Source organism: Nycticebus coucang, chromosome 6, assembly GCF_027406575.1.
Source record: "Nycticebus coucang isolate mNycCou1 chromosome 6, mNycCou1.pri, whole genome shotgun sequence".
NCBI lineage: Eukaryota > Metazoa > Chordata > Mammalia > Primates > Lorisidae > Nycticebus > Nycticebus coucang.
The window spans coordinates 76,795,561-76,820,917 of NC_069785.1; the positions used below are offsets into that span (position 1 = coordinate 76,795,561).

The 25,357-nt window shown below is 48.4% G+C and overlaps 2 protein-coding genes and 1 pseudogene across 8 annotated transcripts in view; 2 read left to right on the forward strand and 1 right to left on the reverse strand.

Annotated features, from left to right (window-relative positions):
• Positions 1-3,007, forward strand: part of LOC128588720 (G patch domain-containing protein 3-like) — a 15,842-nt pseudogene extending 12,835 nt beyond the window's left edge.
• STOML1 (stomatin like 1) overlaps positions 1-16,881 on the reverse strand; it is a 22,536-nt gene extending 5,655 nt beyond the window's left edge. Inside the window, exons 1-7 of one of the 3 annotated variants that reach the window (XR_008380591.1) lie at positions 16,636-16,842; positions 15,038-15,144; positions 13,780-13,929; positions 13,285-13,488; positions 10,749-10,944; positions 9,697-9,903; positions 6,514-8,960 (exon numbers count right to left, since the gene is read on the reverse strand). Coding sequence is in view for 2 of the 3 variants with exons in the window: in XM_053593519.1 (XP_053449494.1) it covers positions 8,767-8,960; positions 9,697-9,903; positions 10,749-10,944; positions 13,285-13,488; positions 13,780-13,929; positions 15,038-15,144; positions 16,636-16,768 (1,191 nt within the window). In the remaining variant the exon portion in view is untranslated. Of the gene's footprint in view, positions 1-6,391; positions 8,961-9,696; positions 9,904-10,748; positions 10,945-13,284; positions 13,489-13,779; positions 13,930-15,037; positions 15,145-16,635 lie in introns of those variants that run through there. The other 2 variants (XM_053593520.1, XM_053593519.1) reach the window with 2 other exon arrangements.
• A 2,365-nt stretch (positions 16,882-19,246) lies between these two features.
• PML (PML nuclear body scaffold) overlaps positions 19,247-25,357 on the forward strand; it is a 62,251-nt gene continuing 56,140 nt past the window's right edge. For 2 of the 5 annotated variants that reach the window (XM_053593523.1, XM_053593522.1), the window contains exons 1-2: positions 19,247-19,480; positions 22,132-22,601. In XM_053593523.1, the coding sequence (XP_053449498.1) occupies positions 19,418-19,480; positions 22,132-22,601 (533 nt within the window). In that variant the 5' untranslated portion in view covers positions 19,247-19,417. Of the gene's footprint in view, positions 19,488-22,131; positions 22,602-25,357 lie in introns of all 5 variants that reach the window. The other 3 variants (XM_053593524.1, XM_053593525.1, XM_053593526.1) reach the window with 2 other exon arrangements.

A 25,357-nucleotide genomic window follows, 5' to 3' on the forward strand; every position in this document is an offset into this window, starting at 1 on the left:
TGTTCTAGGAGTGAACAAGAACACATTCATGTGCCAAGGGAGAAGCACACCCCTACTCCATGGGGATGGACGCTCTGGTGTTTAGGACTCTGCCAGACTTCACCCCATGTATCTCTTCGTCTGGCTGTTCATTTGTATCCTTTAAAATATGCCTTATAATAAACTGGTAAACATAAGTCAAAGCTTCCCTGAGTTCTGTAGCAAATTAATTGGACTCAAGAAAGGGGTCATAGGAATCCTGATCTATAGTCAGGGCAGAAACATAGGTGAAACAACCTGGGGCTTGCAATTGGCATTGGAGTGAGGAACAGTCTTAGGGGACTGAGCCCTCAGCCTGGGGAAATCTCACACTATCTTCAGGTGGATAGTGTTGGAACTAAATGGGAGGCACCCAGCTAGTGACCACTGCAGACCCGATTGCTTGCTTGATGAGACAGACCCCCTATACCTGTGGTGTCAGAAATGTGTCATAAGAGTCCAGTAGGAGAAATGAATTTGTTTTCTACTCATCCACAGAGTACCAACTGACTAAAGAGCTGTAAATTTCATCCTGTTCGGGTAATACTGTATAATAGAAGACCCTATTTATAGTAGTATCAGAAGAGATAAAGTACCTAGGAATAAATGTTCAGAACAATATAAAGAACATTTTATGACCACTGAAGGACACAAAAGAAGAGATGAAAACATGCCACGTTCATGGATAGGAAAGCTCAGTATCATAAAGACCACAATTTTCTATGAGTTTACACATTTAATGTGATTCCAGTAAAGATATCAACAATTTTTTAAAAACTAGAATAGGTAATTCTAAATTTCATTAAAAAAATAGGTAGACTTGGCTCAGCGTCTATAGCTCAGCTAGGTCTCCAGCCACATACACGGGGGCTGGCAGGTTTGAACCCAGCCCGGGCCTGCCAGACAACAATGACAACTACAACAACAACAACAACAAAACCCGGGTGTTGTGGTGGGCACCTGTTGTCCCAGCTACTTGGGAGGCTGAGGCAAGAGAATCGCTTGAGCCCAAGAGTTTGAGGTTGCTGTGAGCCATGACGCCACGGCACTCTATCAAGGGCAATAAAGTGAGACTCAGTCACAAAAAAAAAAAGTTAATCCAACAGAAGTTAACATTTTATGAAGCCTCAATGATTAAAACGAAGTGGTCCTAGAACATGGACATATCTGAGCCCAATAGAACAGAACAGAAAGCCCAGCTATAGAACCAAATGCAAACTAATTCATAGTGTTGAGAAAAATGTGGATCACTATTTTATACTATAAGCTTATTTAAATTCTAAATGGCTTAAAAATTTACAAGTAAAAAATGAAATAATGAGAGTACCTGGAATTCTTTTATGATCTGAGACTGGATGGACGTTACTTCATATGACTCAAAATCCGTAAGTCATAAAATATTTATCAATTCAAATACATTTTAAAAATTTCATGTGCAAACATTATAAGCAAATCAAAACCAACAAATTGAGGAAAAAATGTTTACAGCTAGTATCAAAATCAGCTATTCTCCCTAATACTTAAAGAGCTCCCAGATGACAAAAATAAAAGTAGAAATCACCAACATTAGACTACCATCATCGCCCTGAACGACCCCCTTCCCAGGCCTCTCCTGACTCCGGACCAACTAATACCGACCCTCCCGCAGACCGCCAACCTCTCGCCCAGACTTCAGCCGCCCACGCCCGGGCTGTCCCCACTAGAGACTCTGCTCCCATCCAGGCTCACACCTGTTGCTGCGTCATCTCAATACCGGGGTTGTCTCAAGCCCAGAGGTTTCTTTGTATGCACTCGGCCGCCGGTGGCTGAATTCTCAGGGGACTTGGCTGCCGGGTCGATGTCTCATCGCAGACTTTGACTACCTACTGAGGCATCAGGTTTGGGTTCCTTTCCCTTTAAAACCCGGAAGGAGCTGCAGAGTCTGAAGGCAGAGAATGAAGCCTTCTCCCTGACTGTCCTGAAGCAACTGCCAGAACTGAACCCACCAGTGCTGATGCCCAATGGGAATGTGGGGACACCCTTGCGGGTCTTTCTACATTTGACTCGGGCTTGCCGTCTACCCCCTCGGACCATCACATAGCTGCAACTCCAGGTCCCTAAGACAGGTTCCTCCTGGCGCTACGGCAACGTGCCCTTCAAGTACGAGGACTCAGAGACTGTGGAGCAGGAAGAGTTGGTGTACACAACTGGGGGGGTGAGGAAATGCCCCAGGGAGCCTACCTGGCAGATATACCAGCCAGCCCCCGTGGAGAGCCTGAGGAAGAAGCGGGAAAGGAGGAGGAGGAAGAGTCTCACTCAGACGATGATTATGACGGGGTGGGGCTGGGAGGGGCGTGAAGCCCTGGGTGGGGATGTGACAGGCAGGAGCAGACCACGGAGTCACCCTTGAGGAGGAGATCGAGCTCAAGTGGGAGAAGGGTGGCTCTGGCCTGGTGTTCTACACTGACGCCCAGTTCTGGCAGGAGGAAGAAGGAGACTTTGATGAACAGACAGCTGATGACTGGGATGTGGACATGAGTGTGTATGACGACAGAGATGGTGGAGACAAGGATGCCGAGACTCTGTCCAAATGCGTCTGGAACAACGACTCCGAGGTGGCCAGGAAGATGTTTCTGTGATCAGATGCCAGGTGGACACCTTTGAGCGTCACACAAAGGGCATTGGGCAGAAGGTGATGGAGCAGCAGGGCTGGGCTGAGGGCCAGGGCCTGGGCAGCAGGTGCTCAGGGGTGCCTGAGGCCTTGAATGGTGATGGCCAGCACCCTACATGCAAGCGTGGATTGGGGTACCATGGAGAGAAGGTGCAGCCATTTGGGCAACTGAAGAGACCCCGTGAAACTGGCTTAGGCCTCATCTCCACCATCTGTGATGAGCCTCTATCTCAGGACCAGGGGGAGTCACTGCTCCGCCGCCAGCCACCCACTAGCATGAAGTTTCAGAAAGATAAGGCCTTTGTGAGGAGTTCCAGTTGTGCCTCTGACAGCCCCTAAGGAGCCTGAGTGACTGGATTGGGGGCTTCCATTGTCGGAATTACTGGGGGCTGCAGGAAAACTCTCTTCCTGGGCCTTACCTACACCAAAGTCTGGGATCAACTGACTTCAGGGTGCTTTGCTCTGAGATACCCTACAGATTCTCTACCTCAAGGGCATTTTTACAAAATTGTCGGATATTGGTGCTAAAAAAAAAAAAAAGAAAAGAAATCACCAACATTAGAAAACTGGGCAAAGTAGATAAAATGATGGTTCACAGAAAAGGAAACACATGATTCTTAAACATGTTATAAGATGCTCAACCTCACTCAAAATAAGAGAAATGCAAATTAAAAGATTTCAAAGTTCTAGCACTCTCGGAGATGGAAGTGGGTGGATTGCCTGAGCTCACAGGTTCAAGACCAGCCTGAGCCAGATGAGGCCTCCTGTCTAAATATAGCTGGGCATTGTGGTGGGCGGCTGTAGTCCCAGCTAAGTGGGAGGCTAAGACAAGAGAATCACTTGAGCCCAAGAGTTTGAGGTTGCTGTGAGCTGTGATGCCACAGCACTCTACCGAGGGCAACAAAGTGAGACTCTGTCTCAAAAAAAAAAAAAAAAAAAAAAAAAAGAGGTTTTAAAGTAATTGAATGAGGAAAAGATAGCTTTTAAACAAAAAGTGCTGGAACATGGCTTAGCACCTGTAGCTCAGCGGCTAGGGTGTCAGCCACATACACTGGAGGTGGCGGGTTCAAACCCAGCCTGGGCCTTGTAGACAATGACAAATGCAACCAAAAAATAGCTGGACATTGTGGTGGGTGCCTGTAGTCCCAGCTACTTGGGAGGCTGAGGCAAGAGAATTGCTTAAGCCCAAGAGTTTGAGGTTGCTGTGAGCTGTAACACCACAGCACTCTACTGAGGGCGACATAGTGAGACTCTGTCTCAAAAAAAAAAAAAAAAGAAAGAAAAGAAAAGGAAAGAAAGAAAGAAAGAAAGAAAGAATATTGTCCCACATGCTCATGACTCCATCCACATATTTCTCATACCTTCCTCTTCTGTTATTCTTTCAGAAACTATTTTTTTTTGTTTTGTTAAACACATATGTAAGAAAATCCAAATATATATCCTCTGGGTTTTTATTGTTTTTGTACAAATGGCATAGTGCTGTTTTGTTCACTTAACACTACCCCCTTGAAGATCTTTCCATGTTAACACAGGCAGACTTTATTATTTTTTGCAGTTACAAAAGATTCCATCCTGTGGATATTTCATAATTTATTTAACTTCTTCTGTATTGATGGACATTTAAATTATTTCTTGGTGCTGCTGCTTGAAACACTGTTGCAGTGAATAATCCTTAAAATGTGCTGTTTCACTTGTGGTTGGATTTATCTGTAAGATAAAATTCTAGAAATGGAATTGCTGGGCCAAAGCATTTGTAATTTAATAAATATTGCTCTAAGGATTTCTGTAACTTTTCTTCTTTAAAAATAATTTTGTGGGGTTTTTTCTTGCTCTTACAATTTATGCAGTTTCAAAACTTAACACATTCATTGGGATTTTGTTTGAAATTGTGTTAAATCTGGGAAGATTTTATAGCTTTATTCACACACACAGATTTGTCTTATAATATTCTAGACACAGGTCTTTCTGCACTTTGTAACTTGTCTTTCCAGCTTCTTAGTGCTCCATCTTGAACAGCAAAATTTTTAATTTTTTTTTTTTTTTGAGACTGAGTTTCACTGTGTCACCCTGGGTAGAGTGCCATGGTGTCATAGCTCACAGCAATCTCAAACTCAAGCCATCCTCTTGCCTCAGCCTCCCAAGTACCTGGGACAATAAGCACCCCCCCCTGCCCCCCCCCCCACACAATGCTGGGCTAGTTTTAGAGATGGGGTCTCCCTCTTGCTCAGGCTGGTCTCAAACTCCTGAACTCAGGTGATCCACCCGCCTTGGCCTCTCAGAGTGAGAACTTTTAAATTTGATGAAGTCTCATTTATAACTTTTTAATGGTCTGAAGTTTGGTCTGGTCTAGGGAATCTTTGCTTATTCCAGTATCTTGAAGATTTTCTTCTAAAAGTTTATAGATTCAGCTTTTACTTTTATGTCTGTGATCCATTTTTGAACTAATTTTTGTGTATGGTGTGAGTTAAATGTTGAGATTCAAGTTTCTTCCCATATTTATATCCAACTGTTCCAGCACTTTTTTTTTTTTGAGACAGAGTGTCACTATGTCACTCTTGGCAGAGTGCCATGGCGTCACAGCTCACAGCAACCTCAAACTCTTGGGCTTAAGTGATTCTCTTGCCTCAGCCTCCCGACTGCCTGGGACTACAGACGGCAGCCACAACGCCTGGCTATTTTTTTTTTTTTTTTCCAGTTTTTGGCCAGGGCTGGTTTTGAGCTAGCCACCTCCAGCATATGAGGCCAGCACCCTACTCCTTTGAGCCACAGGCACTGCCCAACACCCGGCTATTTTTTGTTGCATTTGTCATTGTTGTTTAGCTGGCCCGGGCTGGGTTCAAACCCGCCAGCCTCCGTGTATGTGGCTAGCGCCGTAACCACTGTGCTACAGGCGCTGAGCCTGTGGGACCATTTTCATAGTGTGTCTTTTTAATCTTTTTAAATTTTTCAGTATGAATACATTAGTCAATCAAAATTTAAATAGTTGGCTCAGCGCCTGTGGCTCAAGCAGCTAAGGCGCCAGCCACATACACCTGAGCTGGCAAGCTCGAATCCAGCCTGGGCCCACCAAAACAACAATGACAACTATAACCAAAAAATAGCCAGGCGTTGTGGCAGGCGCCTATAGTCCCAGCTCCTTGGGAGGCTGAGGCAAGAGAATTGCTTAAGCCCAGGAGTTGGAGGTTGCTGTGAGCTGTGATGCCACGGAACTCTACCCCAGGTGACAGCTTGAGGCTGTCGCAAAAAAAAAAAAAAAAAATTAGTTTATTTAGGCTCATCCGTGGTGGCTCACACCTATAATCCTAGCACTCTGGGATGCCAAGTTAGGAAGATCACTTGAGCTTGGGAATCGGAGACCCTATCTTCACTAAAAACTAGAAAAATTAGCTGAGCGTAGTGGCAGGCGCCTGTAGTCCCAGCTGCTGGAGAGGCTGAGGCAGGAGGATTGCTTGAACCCAGGAGTTTGAGGTTACTGTGAGACAGGCTGACACCACTACACTCTACCCAGGGTGAAAGAGTGAGACTCTTATCTCAAAATATTTTTTTTAATAGCTATTTAAAAACAACATCAGGAAGCTGAGCAAGAGAATCACTTGAGCCCAAGAGTCACGAGGGTGCTGTGAGGGTGATAAAGTGAGACTGTCTCAAAAAAAAAAAAAAAAGGAAGAAATCAGAATAACACATTGTACATTAATATATCAACTAGCATAATTTAATTATTGTCATTATTCATCAGGTTATCAAGGAAAAAAATAAGATACAGGTATGTCTAGTGCAGTGTAGGGACATATTTGGCAAACAACAGTGGTTATTATTTCGGTCCCTTAAACACATCCCCTCCTCACCTCCTCACAGTAGGTTCTAGTTCCCCAAAGCAGAGTTCTCCCATTGCCTCCTTCAGCAGTGCTCTGGAGGGACTTCCCTCAACAAATGTCCTTCCGCATCTCTTCCCATCACCTATGTAACTGTAACTGCAGCTTCTAAGTAGGGGACCTCATCCCCCTCCTCCCTCCCCACAGCTGACCCCTTCAGGGTCTTCCATCCTCCGCCTCTGTCCTCCCTCCCCTGTGGTCTGCAAGCTCTGCTCAGTTTTTGTAGCCCAGGAGCCACTAACCCATGCTCCCATTCCTGGAGTGCTGGCCAAGGAATGAGCTTCCTCCTTGGGGTGTGGGGTTAACATTCAGCAGCAGGCCCTGCCCTCCACCCACACAAACGTCAAGAAAAGTTTCAGTTTCCTCTAAATGTTAGGTTGACTTCCTGCACCCACAAAGAAAATCTGAAGACTTTCAATTCCCCGTTTCCATCTCATTTTCCCTGCCGCCTTGGTCCACCCTAGGGGCAGCTGCCGTGGAGGGAATCCTCGCTGAAGCTGCGATTTCCCAGACCAGCAGGGTAGGCAGCAGGTATGTGAGAGACAGTAACACCGGTGGTGGGAACGCGCACAAAGACAGCTGCAAAATGTAAGGGAGCCCAAGCGAGAACATAGGGGACCAAACCACACTGGGCCTCTGCAGGTGGCTGCAGTGTGGCCGCTGAGGGCTGGAGGGCTTTTGACAGACAGCCCCAGTTGCAAAGCCCTGGGAGAGCCCAGGAGAGGTCCCCCAAGTGAGGGAAGGGGCAGCGGCAGGTGCAGGAGGCTGGGACACCTGGTAGAGGCCCTAGAAACCTGGCCCCCAGTGGTCGTGTTGATGACGGTGGAGTCAGCACTGGGCTTTAGGTGATGTGGACCATCTACAATGGAAGGACCAGGAAGGAAGGATAGGACAGTGTGTGGCAGGGCAGGGACAGAGGGGCATGCTGAACTGATCCTGGGGCCCAGGAAGGGGTGGGAGGAGAAACAGGGCAGTGCTGGAGGACAACCCAGGGGCTATTCTTAAAAGGGGGGGCTCTGCTTTTGTGGTCTTACACAAGTCTTTCCAGGAAGTAATCTTTCTTTCTTAGGACTAGACAAGTCACAACCCCCTTCTCTGGGGCAGGAGCACTAGAAATGAAAGCAGGGCTGGCATGGGGCCAGGCCTCAATGACTGTTTTCCTCCCTTAAGGCAACGGACAGTGACCCAGGGTGTGTGTGTGTGGGGAAGCTGATAGTGGCCCCAACTCCTCTCTCAAATGGGTTACAAGCACCCCCTAGCCCACTGCCACTCCCACCCACTGTGTGGGTGCTTGTGCACTACTGCCCTGGCAAGTCCGTACCTGACTGCAAAGAGAAACAGAGAGCTCCCCACCCTGCCCCAGCTCTGCTCCCAGGGGCTTTGAGACGCTGTGTGCAGCCTCCAGGGCCTTGGTCCCTGCCTGTGCCAACAGTAGGGGAATTATCTCATGGGCCCCCAGCCCACTCCATACCACACAGACCCCTGCTCACTTCTTTTCTCCTGTACATTGTAAACACCACATTTATTTGTCTGATGTTTGCAAACCTCTGGTAAAAAGCACAGGAACTCAGGGCTTTCCTTCATGCTGCCCTGGGCCCCAGCTTGTCAGGCATGCAGGAAGGAGGGTAGATAGACTTTTTCTCACAAGTCTTTCCCGGCATCTTCGGGAGTAGCGCCAGGGAAGCAGCAGGCGCTGCTCTTTCCCCTACTAGCCGTGAGCCTGGACTGTAACCAGGAAGGCAAGACCAGCCCAATCCCTAGATGCCTTGGCTGCAGTGACCTCTTTGTGGAGGCTGCCTTCCCTCCCCCTCCCTACTCCCACTAGTCCCCCCTTGGTGCTTTTAGAGCCTGAGCCTTGTGTTTTGCTCCCTCACACAGGGACTGAGTCAGCTGCCAGCAGGCTGTTTCTGTGAGTCCTGCCTCTTCAGTCAGGAAGCTCCAGCAGGGCAGGGCAGGCCTGGCTCTCCTGTCGTCACTCCAGTATCCAGCTCAGGGAGGGGCACACAGCAAAGGCTTGTTCAGAGAACCCCTGGAGGATAGAGTGCAGGGTAGCCTGACCCAGCCTCTCCCAGCCTCCATCTGTGGGCTGCTGGCTGGGATTGACACTTCTTAGGGCCTTAACTCCCCATGGTGCAGACCAGAGCCTCCTCCAAGAGCTCCCGCTCACCCCACCCCCTGGCTGGATGCCAGGCTTGGGGCTGGGCTAAAGATGGTCAGCCAAGGCCTCTACTTCAGGGCCCTGAGAACAGCCTCCAGCTTCATGGCCACAGCCAGGTCGCCCTTAACCTTGAGCCGCCCATTCATGTAGGCCCCCAGGGGCCGTAGCTCTCTGCACAATAGGGCCTGCAGGTCTGCCTCAGCCATCTCCACCACCACATCGGGGATGCCCTCAGGCACCCCATGTCCCACCTTTCCTCGCCCTGTGAGAGAAAAGAAAACAGTATTAGTAGAGAGACAACTAAGGGGGGAGGTAGGAGTTACGTTTCAATGGGAGAAGCAGATATACAGGGTAAGAAGTCAGGGTCTATTAATAATACCCTGGGGGTGGCACCTGTGGCTCAGTGAAGAGGGCGCCAGCCCCATATACTGAGGGTGGCGGGTTCAAACCCGGCCCTGGCCAAACTGCAACAAAAAAATAGCCAGGCGTTGTGGCGGGTGCCTATAGTCCCAGGTACTCAGGAGGCTGAGTTAAGATAATTGCCTAAGCCCAGGAGTTGGAGGTTGCTGTGAGCTGTGACACCACAGCACGCTGTGGAAGGCAATAAAGTGAGACTCTGTCTCTAAAAAAAAAAAAAAAAAAAGACCCTGGGTATGAGTTCTATTGCTGTCTGACTACTTGGAGCCTCAGTTTCCAAATCTGTGAAATACGGATTATGATTCCCTAAATCACAGATGAGAAGTAGCAAGATAATACAGAGTGCTCAGCACAGAGCCCTTCTGCAGAGCCCCGGCAGTAGAAGCCCCACCGAGTTGTCCTGCTGACAGTAGGGAGACAAGGCCTGGATAATCGCTGTCTGGAAACAGTGTCTGAACCTGACTGCTGTGGGTTCAACTCAAACTGTTGGCAGGGGCAGGCAGGGGTAGTCTAAAATAGTGCCATGGGGAAGGGAACAAGCGACCTGGGTGGCAGGGAGCAGGCAGGGAAGGCAGCTGCACCTGTAGTGAGGTCCAGGAAGTAGATGCTCTGGGTACCACTGGGCAGGACGACATTGAACTGATAGCAGGCCCCGACTTGGCTGACCAGGGCCTCGGACAGGAAGGGCTGTAGAGCAATCAGCAGCCCCTCGACCACAGGCTGCTTCGGGCTGGGCCCAGCCGCAGGGACAGGTGGTTCAACTTCACTCACCATCTCCACGGTGTCCACTGTGGGTGGCCAACAGGGTTGGGAAGGGAGGTAGAGAGGAAGAGGCCAATATGTTGACAAGGTCAAGTTCACTCACTGTGACTAACTTTTGTGGCAGGTTCCTCTTACATCCCTTTCAGGCCTCTCTTCAACCTCCTCCTCTGCTAAAATGCTGCTCCTGAATTTTCAGCCTAAACTCCCAGCCCTGTTTAACTCTTATTTCCAGTGGTTTTGGTGAATAACCACCATTTTGTTGTTGTTGTTGTTGTTGCAGTTATCATTGTTGTTTTAGCTGGCCCAGGCTGGGTTCAAACCCACCAGCCTCAGTGCATGTGGCTGGCACCCCACCCACTGAGCTATGGGCACCGCCTGAATAGCCACCATTTTGAAGTTGGTTTCTCCCAGTGGTTTCTCAGCATAACCAACTGTTCCACTGTCAGCTGCTGACTTATAGTGGTGGTCTATTGTACTTTCACTAAAACACGCTGTAAACATATTCCTTAAACTATAAATTTACGATTAAAATAAAAAAATATAAAAAATACAGCGTATATAATGCTTTTACTTCTTTGTAATCAAAGGGTTAAGCTACTCCAAGCTTCAGATGTAAAACTCTCTTTCAAGCAACCCTTCTGGAACTGTCTGTCACCTCCTCCCAAGGGGGCTGCCAAAGGTCTCTACATACTCAAAGACACCTGGACTCTTCTCATTGTCTTAGCTCTGGTCAGCTATAGAATCAGAGGGGGTGAACAGCTGGCTGGGGTGTGCACTGAACACGGGTGCTTGGTTAAGGGAGTGAGTCGCAAAGTCTGTGCTGGACATCAAGCTGGTGAGCACCTCCACCCTCCTGCCTGAGGCTCCTCACCTGGCCCTGAGAGTGGGACACCTCCAGCCACTGAGTTCATGCCTCCTCCCAGGAAGTGTAGAGCCAGCTGCTGGAGAGTGTTGTCCATGCTGGGCTCGGCTGGGCTGTCCTGGGGTGGCTGGAGCACGGCCTCCACTGCCAGCTCTACACGGTCCACCTCCAGCCCCCAGGCCCTGGTTACGTCATTGATCTCCAGCTGGAGGACAGTGTAGAGAGAAATGGAGTCCATTCAACAAGCCTTTCCTGAGTACCTTTTTGAGCCAGTCTGTATGGCCTGGCATGGCCATGGAGACACCACCCTTGCTCTTGAGAAGCTCCAGCCTGGGAGCGCAGGCAGAGGGCAATAATCACCCAACTGTTGTAAGTGCCAAGGCAGGAGGGAGGGTGGTAGTGAGCCCAGCAGAGGGGGGTGATGCCAGTAGGAGGAGAGATTCTCCAGGTGGAAGAGGACCCTTCCAGGCAATCTGACCAGCATGTGCGAAAGCCCAGAAAGGAGAGCCTGGAATATTCAGGGAGCTCTGGCAGTAACCAGAGTTCTACTTAGCTGGACTCTTAGATGTTGGGTTGGGACTGGAGAGAGGTCAGAAGTGGGTTGTTCCTGTTCAATTGGATTTATTCCAAGCAAGAAGGAGCTCCAGTGATGAGTTTAAGCAGGAAGGTGACAGCAGACCTGCTTTCTGGAAAGAAATTCCTGGCCGCTCTGTAGGTACTAAATTGGAGATGGCTGAGGGTGGAAGCATGTAGACCATGGGAGATATTGCTTTAAACTGTAGCCAAGAAATGATGCCAATCTGGTATAGGGTAGAGGATAGGCTATGAAGCCCAGATGCGCTGAGGGAGACACACTTTGCAAACTATACCCAGCTCTGGCAAGATGTTAGAGAAGCTCAACAACTGGGCTCAGCAATGCCTGAATGGACCGGGACATGGGAGGGCAGTGGGAGGAGGTGAGGAGTCAGGTTTCTGGTATGGGTTTCTGAGTATGGCATTCACCTAGAGAGGACACGCGGTGGATCCTTGAGTCCTTTCTCTGGTGGGGCAGGAAGCAAGGCTTGTTACAGAGAGGATGGAATGGGGGCTGGAGAAGGGCAGTGAAAGGATATGAAGTGGGTGGCAGTTAAGGAGGGTCCAGCAGGTGGGAGGTGGCCAGTCTGGTCCCTCCAGATGAAGAGCAGGTGACAAGGAGAGTGAGAATGAGAAATGTACACCTGAACCAGGGCTTGAGGTGTTGTGCTGGATTTCATGAGGTTTTGTTTCAACCACAGGCACTGACCCCACTCTACCAGGCACCAACTCAGTCTGGGGGAAGGGCCCCTAAATGACTCACACATCCTGGTGTGAGACTGATTTCCCTAAACTGCCTCTCTCATACCAAAGCAATGCGCAACAAGGCCAAGATCAATTTTCTCTTCCTAAAGATGAATTCATATGGGATGTGGCTTTATGAATAAAAACTGTTATCCATTTATTATCTGAGTTGTGCTACACAGAACACTGGATTGGGGGAAGGGAGGTGGGGGGAAGCCAAGTGGTCTGCCTCTGGTCCTGCTTTGCCATTGACTGTGGTCAAATCATTTCTGAGCCTTAGTTCCCTCCCTCCAAAATAAAACAGTAATACCAGCACTCTTACAGCAAAAATGTGAAGCTGAGACACACTGAGGCAGACAAAAGGGCTTTTAAATCATTAAGTGTTATGCACAGGAGAGCTCTTGTTATGATCACAAATAGTATTTTATCAGGAATTTCACCTAGCTGGTTGCTTGCCACTTTACTTCCTGAAGGGATCAGGACCTCCAGGACTGGCATTTATCCCACTCCTTCTCCAGTCCTCTAACCCCAATGGACCCAGGGAAAGCAGAGCTGAGGGGAATGAAGAAAAATTTCACCCATGTTTCCCCATCAGGATATGGGAGGAAGCACAAGTTAAAAGTGGCTGCAAGGACATGCCCCTGCATGTGTTTTTATTTCTACCCTATTTTGTAGAAGAAGGAATTTGAGGTGAATTCATGTGGATAATTTCCCATACACGTGGAGAAGAGGCAGGAAAAAGAGCCAAATGTCCTCATGTCCCTTTACTATGTTCCAAAAAGGAAACTAAGACTGTAAGAACCTACATGCTGTGTTGGTGGGCATGGAATTCCCCAAAAGGTGTCTGGGCTGGGAGGGTCCCTGCTCCTTTCACCCATCTGCTTGCCTTGTGAATCAGAGCCAAAATGGGACAGCTGAGCCCAGTGCTATCATGGCAAAGCAGTGAAGGGTAAAACCTCAGCAACCACAGGCAAGCCCCAAGAATTTTTCTGGGGCCACTTCCCCTTTTCAAGGACATGTGTACCCAAGATCACTATGGTCTGTGCCCACCTTTTGTTCCTCAACTCATGGCTCCACCCAGACACTGGCTCTTCAAAGGTGGCTACACACTTAGGATATAAAGTAAAGTGAGGTCCAGAATGATCTAATGCTTTGATCAAAGTGACCTAGCAAGTGGAGCCAGATTATATGCCAGCCACCAAGCTCTCCCCTGTGAGGAGCTGCTTACCAGGAGCTGGTCACTGATCTTGAGCTTCTCCATCTGAATTTCCCGCAGCGGCCTCTTGAGCAGGGCCTTGGTCATGGCATTCTGGGCTGTCATGCGCGTGGCCGTGTTCAGGTCCTTCACAGTCATCACCGACAGCACAGGGTCCCAGATACGAAACTGGACATCAGCACCCACAGACAGCACAGCCCCATCCTTAGAGGCCAGCTGTGGGGGAAGGCCGAGAGAGAGAAGATTCTCAAGGGCTGGGGCTACAGGGAGGTCAGGTCCACTGGGCCCACCCAGCATGACCCATCCATCAGCATCTAACTCCTCAAGGGCAAAATGGTGTCCCCAAGTATGTGGGATTAGGTGTAAGGTAGAAGGATGTCCTCACAGCGTCCATCAATTTTCTGTTCTCTTCTCCCCCTCCTCCCAGGGGCCAAGGTCTTGGCACCTACAATACACACTGCATAAGCCCCCACTTCCTCTGTGCAGAGTAGCTGAGAAGCCTCTAACCTTGCAGGGAGGGACATTGAAGGCTCTTGTCCTCAGATCCACCCTCTGAAAGGAGTCAATGAAGGGCAGGAGAAGAACCATGCCAGGGCCCTGGGGATTGCGGATCCGGCCCAGGCGGAATACAATCATGCGTTCATAGGTGGGCACAATCTGTCCACAAAGGCAAGAGAAAAAGTTGAAAGTGGTCAGCCTAGGCTGGCTAATGACACTTACCCAGGCCACTTCTTCCTCTTTCTTCCCCTAGCTTTGGTCACTGTCAGGTATCCTTAGCTCTGTTTTCAGATGAGAAAAACACGCTCAGAAAGGTTAGGTGACTTGCTCAAAAATCATAGCCCTAAATGAAATAGGCAAGGTGAGAATGCAATTCTTTCTGAGTAATTCCAAAGGCCATGCCTCTCTACCACCATACGTACCATACTGATTGATCCTTAGAGAAACTTCACCTCTGTGTTCTGATCCTAGACATGACTCATACCAAAAAACTGTCTGCCCTTGGATTAATTAGGAGAAAAGGCTGGGCTGATCTAATAACACCCCCAGGCAAAGGGCTTTGTCATCTTCAGGTTCTTGGAGCCTTCAGAGAAGCAGTTATATCCAAATTAAGACATGAAGGCCCAGAGAAGCAAAGCAAATGCCCAAGGTTACACAGCATTTGTTTCTGTGGCAGTTTTGAACTATGATGTAGGACCTTCTAAGGATTCCCTCCAAGACTACAGCAAACCCAGAGGCTTTCTGGAGAAGCTGATGCTGCTTAAGGCGACACAAAAGGCAAGGACTACCTGAGCTTCCACCTCCACCCTAGGTTTTAGGTATGATGCTAAACTATAGCTCTATTACTCATCTTTTCCCCAACTGCATCACTACTTGTTGAAAACCAGGTCTGAATTCCTACTATGCATTAAATCCTGTTTGGCCCAATTGGGTTTTTCATTTCTAACTTAGCCTAATCCTAATGGAGGATTTGGCAAAGATATCTGTGTGCACCTTGTAGTCAGTGTTCAGAGCCCAGAAATTGGGAGTTTAGGAAGACTGATTTCTACCCCTTACTAGCTACCAATATGACTCCAGAAAAGTCTGAGCCTCAGTTTCCTCATCTGAAAGATGGGAATGAACAATCCTTGCCTAGCCCATTTCACAGAAGTGTAATAATACAATCAATGTTCAAGGAAGGAGAGTAGAGGATGAGAAAAATACATTCATCAGTGCCAAAGCTCTCAGTGTGGCCCAACCACTCTGGGGACTTACCAGCAAGCCTTACCTTCAGGGAAAACCAGCCAGAAATTGGGAAGGTGACCAATAGCAGCAAGAACCCCAGGAAACTGATGAGGCTGTGGCAGAGGCAGGAGGGCCAACTCTGGGGTACATCTGGGGGCACGAGAGAAGAGGCAGTTGAGGATCACCAAATGGGCTTAGCAGAAAAGCTGCAAGTAGAGTAAACTTGATCACATGCACCTTTCACCCATTCTCCCTTTTAGAGCCTCCTTCCTTCTCAGGGTTCGCGATGTGGCCCCTTGCCTAATGCCCCCATACCTTTGGGCAGGTTCTAGTTAGGAATTGTTCCCTCATCCAATGCATAAACACTAATCTGTCCCAAGTCCCACAACCCACACAAAGGCTTACTCTCCGTTAGACAACAGCCATTGAATCTGAGAATCCAATCCATGTGATGTTCTCCTCACCGGACTGAGCAGGGGTTGGTCCACCTCACCTAATTTATATTGCCTGGCACAGACCCGGGAGCACCTGGGCATCTGTAAGAGTGCTGGGGTGAACTAAATGCTGAGGCATAACACATTCCTCCTCTACCATCAGGCCAGAAGTGTGCTTTTGAGGTGTCTTTATGGAGACAATGCCTTAACCTACAGGGATACAGCATTAATGGCTCTTCATAGGAGCCACAGATGAAAGATGATAGGTTCTTTTCTATCCCTCACCCCATTTTAAAGCCCTATGGACCATTAAAAAATGCATATGTCAAGCAACTTATTGGGGAGAGGGGACCAGGGAGACTCATCCAAACCAAAGGAACAGACCCCAGAGAACCAGGAGCCTAGGACAGGAGTAGACAGCCCTGGAAACTGGGAGGAGGTTATTTGGTGCTTCCTTCTCCCAACCCTGGATAGGAAGCAGGAGGCTTCACTCCATCCTTCTAAAACGCTCGTGTCCTCTGTGGTCTCCAAGCCTCAGGGGGTACCAAGGCTCAACTTTATGCCTGGCTCTGACCCATGGGGCCTCTGCAGGAAAAGTATCGTTAAATAGGGACAGCTGTCAGTACAGGATGGCCAGGGAGGGATCAAATCCTTTAAGGTTCGGTGGTCAGGCTGAAGAGTGTGGTATTTGACCTGTGGGCCAAGGGAGCCAAGGGGCAAGACAGAACCAGGGCAGACACAACTGGCAGCTGAGGGCCTGTCTTTTTGGCCTATGTATTTGGGAGATGCCTGGTCCCCAGGCTTCTAAAGGTGCCTTCTAGGGTGAAGATTCTTACATTTCTCTGCAGAAGATGCTCTTATTGTGCTGGTGGCTCTTCTACCTAGACCTCAGATTCTTTCTATGGAATATGGAAAATCGAAACCTCTAGCTAGGTCTAAAGGGCTTATAAAAGCCAAGAAGTATGGTAGGGCAAGATTTTGGAGGATGGGAGCTACGCTGGCTTTGGGGCCATAGCCCCATGGCCCTAGGGAGGGTGGACCAGTGCTAGTACCCCAGTGCCTAGTCCAGCCCTCTCTCCACATCGTTTCCTTTTCTCGGTCCCTCCTCTTAGGGCTCGAGACCGGCCGACTCCTTAGAGGCCTAGAATTCAGACCTGGGGATGCCGGCCAGTCCCCTCTGAGTCCGCCGTGTTGGACGGCCACTCACCGGCTCCCGGCCCCACGCCACCCCGCTCCGGGGACAAGCAGTCCTTCTGCGAGCCCAGAAAGCCGAAACTCGATTGCTGGAAGCGGTCAAAATCCCCTAGGGGCAGCGCGCGGTACCCAGACCTGCAGAGCATTGCTCTTGACAGGGGACACGCCCCGCGCCTCCGCTCGGTGCCCGCCCTGACCAGCCGGTCCTTACACAGCCCCGCCCCCGCTGGCCGCTGCTTCCGGCTTCACTTGCGCAGCCACTGGCGGTGGCAGGGGCGCCGACAGGCCCGAGCTCCCGCCCGCTATTCCACAGCGCCCCCTGTGCTGGGAGGACCACTGCGACCCCAGCTGAGGGCGTGGTCCGAATTCCCGGGAGCCCGCAGGCGTCACCACCGCCTCTTCTCTGCTCCTTGACAATCCAGAAGCGAAACTGGGTTTCTTAAGAGAGTTTTAAGGAACTGAATCTTCTCCAAAATCTAGGAAATGCTGTTATCAGCCTTCTTAGCACTCCCTCTATAAACTCACACGATGGAGGGGAGCGTGCCTTATCTAGGCATAGTGTTTTTCCAGAGCATGGTCAGCAAATTATTCCTCTTTGCGTCCCCCATAGCTCAGCAAGCCGGACTGGCACAAAACAGATCTCAAGTACTTATTTGTTGAATGATGACACAACCAGGGCACTTGGAGTCAAGGTGAAGCAAGGAAGGCCCAAATTCCCGCACAAAAAGAGGAATTTCATGTACAGGCTGGGGCCCCCAGAACATCACAGAGGTAAGACCCTCAGTTCTGCAGGTCCAGAAACAGCTTGCCCCTTGATCTAGGTACCTAGAGATAACTTGCCTCTCCATGGCTTCATAAAACACAAGTGCAAATCACAGATTCGAGAAGTGTTAATTTCTACCAGGATGTTGGAGCAGGCTGGGAGCAGGCTGTCTTCCAAAGCAAGCAAAAAAACTAATAAAGCTTTCCCAGTCCTGTCTTCTGAGCCAACCACCCTCCACCTCCCATACTGCCATAGCTTGCTTTGCTTCCGGATCCTTTCTGCAGATCCCCCCCCCCCCCCCATATTTGGGTTTTCCTACTTTGGTGGACTGATTTTAAAGGCCCAGGGGTACTTGACCAGGCTGGAGAATAGGGGCGGCACTTGAGGCCTCTCACAGTCCCTGGGAAGTTGGGTCTACCCTCAGCACTACCCCGCTACCCAACAAACTATAAGCATTACAAACACAAGGTCCTGTCACCATCCCTTCTAGTTTAAGTTGGACAGAGCAATGAATGGGTGCACTGTCACCAGTATAGCAGTCAGGATGGTTTGCAGTTTGAAGCTTGGGCACTGGCCCAGTGAGCCCTTCAAGAGCTGGGCACCTTTTCTCTCAACAGCCGAGGCTCTGGCAAGAATGCTTTTCCATTGGCCAAGACCTACTTTTTGAGACCTTTCCCTCTTCATACCTGATAGCCAACTCTTCCCCTCCCTTCCTGCCTCCTCAGATTTACCAGCCTGTCCAGCTGCCACTCAAGGTATCTCCCTGTTCCCTCAATTCCAGTCAGTGTCCTCCAGTGCCTCTAACTCAGGTCCCTCTTTTGCATCCTAGACCAAGCCACCTGCACCTACGTTGTCAGAGTGACTGTCCCTACATGTACAGCTGAACGTGTTGTTCCCTGGTTCCAAACCCTTCACTCACTCTTATCACCCACAGAACTGGTCCTGTCTCCTTAGCTACGATTTCCCAGCACACCCCTTAGCCACAATTTCTTCTCTGTCTCTCTTTTTCTTTGAGAGAGTCTCTCTGTCCCCCAGGGTAGAGTGTCATGGCCTCAGTCTAGCTCGCAGCAGCCCCAAACTCCTGGGTTCAGCAATCCTCCTGTCTCAGCCTCCCAAGTAGTTGGTACTACAGGCACCTGCCACAACTCCTGGCTAATTTTTCTATTTTTAGTGGAGATGGGGATCTCTATCTTGTTCAGTCTAGTCTGGAACTCCCAAGCTCAAGGGATCTTCCTGCCTTGGCCTCCAAGAGTGCTGGTATTACAGGCATGAACCACTGCGACTGGCCTTAGCCAAAATTTCTCATGAGTCCCCTCTTAAATATGAAAACGGTCAAAACTAGTTCCCGAATAGGCTCTCATGTTTGAAAACAGCAGGAAAAAAAAAAAAAGGCCTTTTGCAGGTGCTGTTTTCTCTGTATAAAGGTACTCTCCCAATCCCTGAATCCCTAGTGAATTCCCACAGCTCTTTCAAGTCCAAGCTGAGGCAATCTCCTTTCCAGAAAGCCTCCATTTGGAGGCTTGCTCTTCCATTAGATCTGGGGTTCTTGGAAAGCAGGGGCCACGTGCGGTTCATCTCTGTGAGCCCCGCTTCCTGCTGGCGATGGCACAAAAGGGCGCCAAAGTGAGATGAGCCAACGGATCAAAGCCACGGTGGTGGCGCCGCCCGGCTCCTGGTCAACTCTGCCTCGGTCCCTTTCACCGGAGTCCGCGGTAGGTCCGCTCCCCTCCGGCCCCGCCCTCCTCCCGCCTCAGGGAGTGTTTTCAAATCCCGTAGTCCGCCTCTCCGGCCCCTAGAACCGCCCCCTGCACTGTCTCACTTCCTTTCGGAGGCGGGCCCTGATTCGGCACCGCCCCTTTAAACAGCTCGGGGGACTCAGCCCCCTGGCCCACGCTTCCAGTAAAGCTTCACCTCCCGCCCTCCTAGATCAAAACCCTGAATCGAAACTAACTGTAGAGTACTTGCTAGAGGACCCTGCACCATCCGAATCTCGGCGGCCACAGCGGAACCTCGCCTTTCAGGTTCACCCACCATGCCTCCCCCGGATTCCCCCTCCGAAGGCCAGCGGCCCAACCAGAGCCACAGTTCTACAGAGGTAATGAGTTTGGGGATGTTGGGGTTAGGCTTTGTTGGTTCGATGTGGTAGGGGAAGAGGTCAGAAAAGGGTCTAATGGACGACTTGGTCAAGTACCTTACAGAGTGACACAGAGAGGCAAGACCAGGCACCGGACGGTCTTGGCTGTAGGGAGGGTAGGATAGAGGAGAAAACGGGACCAGGATCAACTGTGTGTGTGTGTGGCGGGGTGGGGGGCGTCTTGGGTCGCGGTTCTCCACTGAGCACTTGGGTTTCATGCCGAGGGTCAGTGGCTGCTGGGATAGGAATTTCCTGCGCACTCTCGAGCCTTGCCGCGCAACTCCTGCCTCAGATGAAGGACCACAGATTGAAGAGAATGGAGCTTGTAGTCTGGTTACACTAGCCTGGAGGCAGGGGGAATGTCCTAGGTTTAGCAAAACTAAACCCAAAGTTGCCAGATCACAGGTGGGAAACTGGCCAAGGCCTGGATTTCTCCGAAATCCTGTTGGAATGCTCTTCCTGTCCTCCTTCCCGCCACCATCTTCACCCCAAAGAAACCTACTTAGGCTTCTCCTTCTGTGTCCTTCCAGGCCCTTCATAAAAGTACCTTATGTCGCGACCCTATAGCCCCGGTCTCGGTCGCCGCACGAAGGAACCAGGCGTAACACGGATTAGAAGTACAAGCTTGCAAGGAGGCGGGCTAACCGTAAATACAGGGTAGCCCCGAGCAACCTCCGCAGTAACCTTTTATTGAGACTGTACCTGACAGGTTGGGGCGCGGGCTCTTTCTCTGCGACCAACATCTGCGGATGAATTGCCCAAGGGTCCTCCCCCCAGCCGCAAATCATCTTGCTAGGAGGTCGTCTGGCTCTTGGCGACCTCTACAACCTTACGTAACTTTTATTATTGGCATGCATTATTATAACTAAGAATAATATTATTTAACAATACTGGCTAACATTTACGAGCACTTAATATGTGCCAGGTACTGTATTCAGCGCCCTTTATTTGCATTTTTTATTGTGGTAATATATATATATACCTAATGTAAAAGTTACCATGTTAACTACTTCTAAATTACAATTTAGTAGCAGTAAATACATTTGTAATGTTGTGTAACCATCACTACCATCTATTTCCATATATATATATATTGAGATAAGAGTCTCACTCTGTGCCCCACCTAGAGTGCCATGGCATCATACCTTACAGCAACCTCAAACTACTGGACTCAAGTGATCCTCTTGCCTCAGCCTCCCCCGAGTAGCTGGGACTACAGGTGTCAGCCACAATGCCCAGCTATTTTCAGAGACAGGATCTCAATTTTGCTTAGGCTGGTCTTGAACTCCTAAGCTCAAACAGTCCACTGGCCTCAGCCTCACAGAGTGCTAGGATTATAGGTCTGAGCCACCAAGCCCAGACAATCTCCATGACATTTTCAACTTCCCTGCAACTCTGTACTCTTTAAGTTATAGGGGAGGAAAATGGCTTCCCTCCTTTCTAGGTTCCATGGTTGGGCTATGAATTAAGTTGCCCTAAAACAGATTAACAGGGGGAATTCCGTATTTAATTAAGTATGCACACTTGGGAGTCCCATAAAATAGACTGAGAAGAGTCAGATGATTGAAACCTAAATAGCATCTTGAGCTACAGAAAGGAAAGAGGAGCTTGGGGGTTCTAAGAGTGGTGGAAACAGAGGCTATAGGAGGGTGTGGGGAAGAAATGTGTTTGGTGAGTAAAGATTATCTTGCTATGTAGATAAAAAGTTCTCAAGTAAAAGGTGAAAAAGTTGTGTTAAAGTTGCCTGGAGTGGCTCTCTTCTGATACTTTTACTAATGTAGATTTTCTCTATAGATGTAAATTTCTTTTTTACAAAAGGACAGCTTTTCAAAGCTATTCCTGAGACTGCAGTTTCTCAGAATAACCAGCTCAAAATATGCCAAAAAGTATATTTTGGGGGTGGCATATTCTGGTCTCCCACACTCATATTTTGTAATGGTGTGTCCTGAGCCCCCAACACAGCTCCTCAACTCTCTTCTTGCCCTATCCCTTGGTAATGTCTAATCTACCTTCTGTCTCTATGAACTTGCCTGTTCTAAACACTTCATTTACATGGAATCATACAGTGTTTCTCCTTTTGCATGTCTTCAGTGTCTATCCTTGTATCAGAATTTGATTCCTTTTTAATGCTGAATAATATTTCATTGTATGGGTAGACCACATTCTGTTTTATCTTATTCATCTGTGGACATTTGGATTGTTTCCACCCTTTGGGTATTGTGAGTAGTGCTAGCATGAACACTGGCATACAATATCTGTTTGGATCCTTGTTTTCAGGTCTTTCGGGTATACACAAGGAGTGGAATTGCTGGGTATGTAGTTATTTAACTTTTTAGCACTTTATATGAGGTCTTACTTAGTATATTAACTTCCAAACTGAGTTCCTTGAAAGCCAGAGGACACCCTGTATCTCCGGGCCTGGTGGGAAGTAGATGTTCAATAAATTATGCAGCCAGAGCAGGAAGACCCCAATCAATGGGGATATTAAGGTGCTGATAAGACAGGAATGGAATATGAGATCCCGCTCAGGCCTTCAGCTGTAACCTGTGGATAGCCGGTGGGTGGGGACTCCTGGGACTTCTCCAGACCTCACCCGGACTCTGGTTTCCCAGGAAGCCACAGAGGAGGATGAGTTTCGGTTCCTGCACTGTCAGCGTTGCCGAGTGGAAGCCAAGTGCCCCAAGCTGCTGCCCTGCCTGCATACTCTGTGCTCGGGATGTCTGGAGGCGCCGGTCGCGCAGTGCCCCATCTGCCAGGAGCCCTGGCCTCCAGGCACTGACACGCCGGTCTTGGATAATGTCTTTTTCGAGAGTCTGCAGCGACGCCTGTCGGTGTATCGGCAGATTGTAGAGGCGCGAGCAGTTTGCATCCGCTGCAAGGAGGTGGCGGACTTCTGGTGCTTTGAGTGCGAGCAGCTCCTCTGTGCCCAATGCTTCGAGGCACACCAGTGGTTCCTCAAGCATGAGGCCCGGCCCCTGGCTGAGCTGCGCAGCAAGTCAGTGCATGAGTTCCTGGACGGCACGCGCAAGTCCAACAACATCTTCTGCTCCAACAGCAACCACCGCTCCCCTGAGCTGACCAGGTGAGAGGTCCGGTACTGGGTCGGGCGGCGCGTCTAAGAGAGCCAGCCGGGGAGAGAGTCACAGCTGGAGACAGGGAGCTTCTGGGGCTTTACAGCTCAAAATGTGGCCTGCAGGCTTGCAACCTCTGTAGGGATGACCACAATTTATGGTACTAGTCTCCACGCGAGGCGGGGGGTGGGGGTGGGGGATAGTAACAGTTTCTAATTTCTCCTTGTAGTAAATAATGATGCAAAATCACCTTTGTGCCATTATCCAGTAATTTTTTTAGGATTAAGTGTTTAGAAGTGTCGTTGCTGGGTGAGGGGGTATGACAATTCTACATTTGATAACGTTTTACCAAACTGCCCTTCGAAGTCTTTTTCTATAAGTGCCAACTCAGAATCTCAGTAAGTCTGTAATCTAGGATCAAGTGCCCCTTGTTAGTTTCTGTCTGAAAACTCAAAACCATAACATCTGGCAGTGCTGTGTGTGAATGTATGAAAAAAATCAAATCCGGTTTTAATGATTTTTTGTTAAACAGTTTTTTTGTATGTCAGTTTTTAAGTAGGTAATACATTCATATGGTTCACAAATCTCTCTGGGAGCCTAATTAGCCAAAAGCCTAATCCTCACTTCTCCTATCCGCAGATAACCGTCATTACTAGTTTTGATTTTGTTAAAATTTCTTGTTAAATATATACCCAGATAGGAGTAGTCCTATAAGGTTTTACTTTCTCCTCTTTCAGCTTAAGTAGGTGAAATTTTGACCACCCAGACATAGATTGCGTGTATATAAAGTCTTTCTGTGTACTACTTTTTAAAAAATTTCAGATTAATATGGGGGTGCATACAATTAGGATACGTAGTTTGCTTTTGTAGGGCTAAAGTCCAAGTTGTAGGAGTGTTCTTCACCCAGGAAGTGTGCCATATACCTGTGCTATGTATCCTGTTGGGTGGGAACTTACCCACCCTCTCCTCCCTCTCCCCCTTACCTGAATTTCGTTGAGTGTTTCTCTCATGTGAGCACATAGGAGTTAATCTTCTAATTCCAATTTAGTACTGAGTACATGTGACGTTTGTTTTCCTAGCCTTGTGATAATTTCTGTTAGGAGAATGGTCTCCAATAACTCCAGATTATTAGAAAAGATACAAAATCTCCATACCAGAAAATACCTGCTGTACTCCTTCTTAGGGTCCACTTGCAAAGTGAAGGGATTCTTCCTGCTAAATTGAGTGTGGCTTGTTTCTTGGTTCAAGATACATTCCCCACTCACAGAATAAGCTTTCCCCTCAGATTCCACAGCGGCCGGTGTTACTGGTTTAATTTGCATTTCTTTGCTTACTGTTAAAGTTGCCTGGCTCTTCAGTTTGTTTATTGGGCATTGAGTTCCTTCATTTGTGAGTGCCAATTTAGGTCTTTTGTCTGCCTCTCCCCCCCTTGAAGAGTTAGTATTTTTATTTGTTTGAGCCTGTTATAGTGCAAATGTTCTCCTGAGGGCCTGGTGACATTTGTCTTTTCACTTAGTATGTGATATTGTGTTTAAAATAATTCTTTAGTTTTATGTAGTCAGATCCATCAATCTCCTTTATGCTGTCTGGCCTTGATGCATCCCAGGAGAGCTTTTTCCCTGCCAAGATTAAAATATTCCTTTACAGATTCCACATTAATCATTTCATTGTTTTGTTGTTATAATTACATCTGTAATTTGTATAGAATTTATTTTTGTGCATGGTATAAGGTAGAAATCTGCACTTCGTTTTTCTCTCCAAATGTAAAGGCAGTGATCATGGTAGCATTTATTAGAGAGTCCACTCTGTCCATTGATCTGAAATGCCCTTTTCATCTTGTACTAAATGCCCTTGTAGTCATTGGTGAAAGCGTGCTGGAACTTTAAACTGAGGTTCTTGGGTGGTCAGACTAAGAATTGAAAGACACCATCAACAAACAACAAACACGAAAACAGACAAGGGTGCCTCTCAGAAGGCAGGTGGTCGGTAGTCCCATAGGGTGGCAACCAAGGCTTTTCTCTGCACTTTTTCCTACTAGAGATGTAGTAGCACCCTTGGAGACACATGGGGAAGGGGGATACCACAGCTAGAGTCTCTCAGTTGCAGCCTCTCTTCCCAGAAGATGGGACAACCTGGTTGAAATTGAAAACACACACTACATTAAGACATTCAGAGTTGATTGAAAGACAAAAACTTTACAAAGTTAAGACAAAGCTAAATAGTAGAGGGGTGGCAGAAACGGCTCCCTGGCTCACCACCTTCCGGTACAAATGCCTTCTTGTTATATATTCTATAAATTATATCTATTTTTAGCTTCTATTGTATCATTCTTACTTAATCTCTACATCTTAATTACTTCTTGTAGGGATGGTCAGTGCCAGCACCATCTGATCTGTGGTTCCTCCCCACTTGTCTCCATTTTTAGATAAGTTCTTCCCTATGTTGAAATACCAGTTTTCTCTTGCTTGTCAGCGCTAAATATTGTCCTGTTAATTTTTAAACTATTTCCATCAGGCTGGTTCCTGCTTTTTATTTCAGAAATCCCCTTCAGGTATGTTTGTAAATCTCTATTCTGTGGCAATGATCTGACTATTCCTGCAATAATCCTTATTACTGTAAGGATTTCTGTAGCTTTTGCCCATTCTTCTTCAAAAATAATTTTGTGTTTTTTCTTTGCTCTTACAATTTATGCAGTTTAAAAACTGACATATTCATTGGGATTTTTTTTTTTTTTTTGAGACAGAGTTTCACTGTGTCGCCCTTAGGT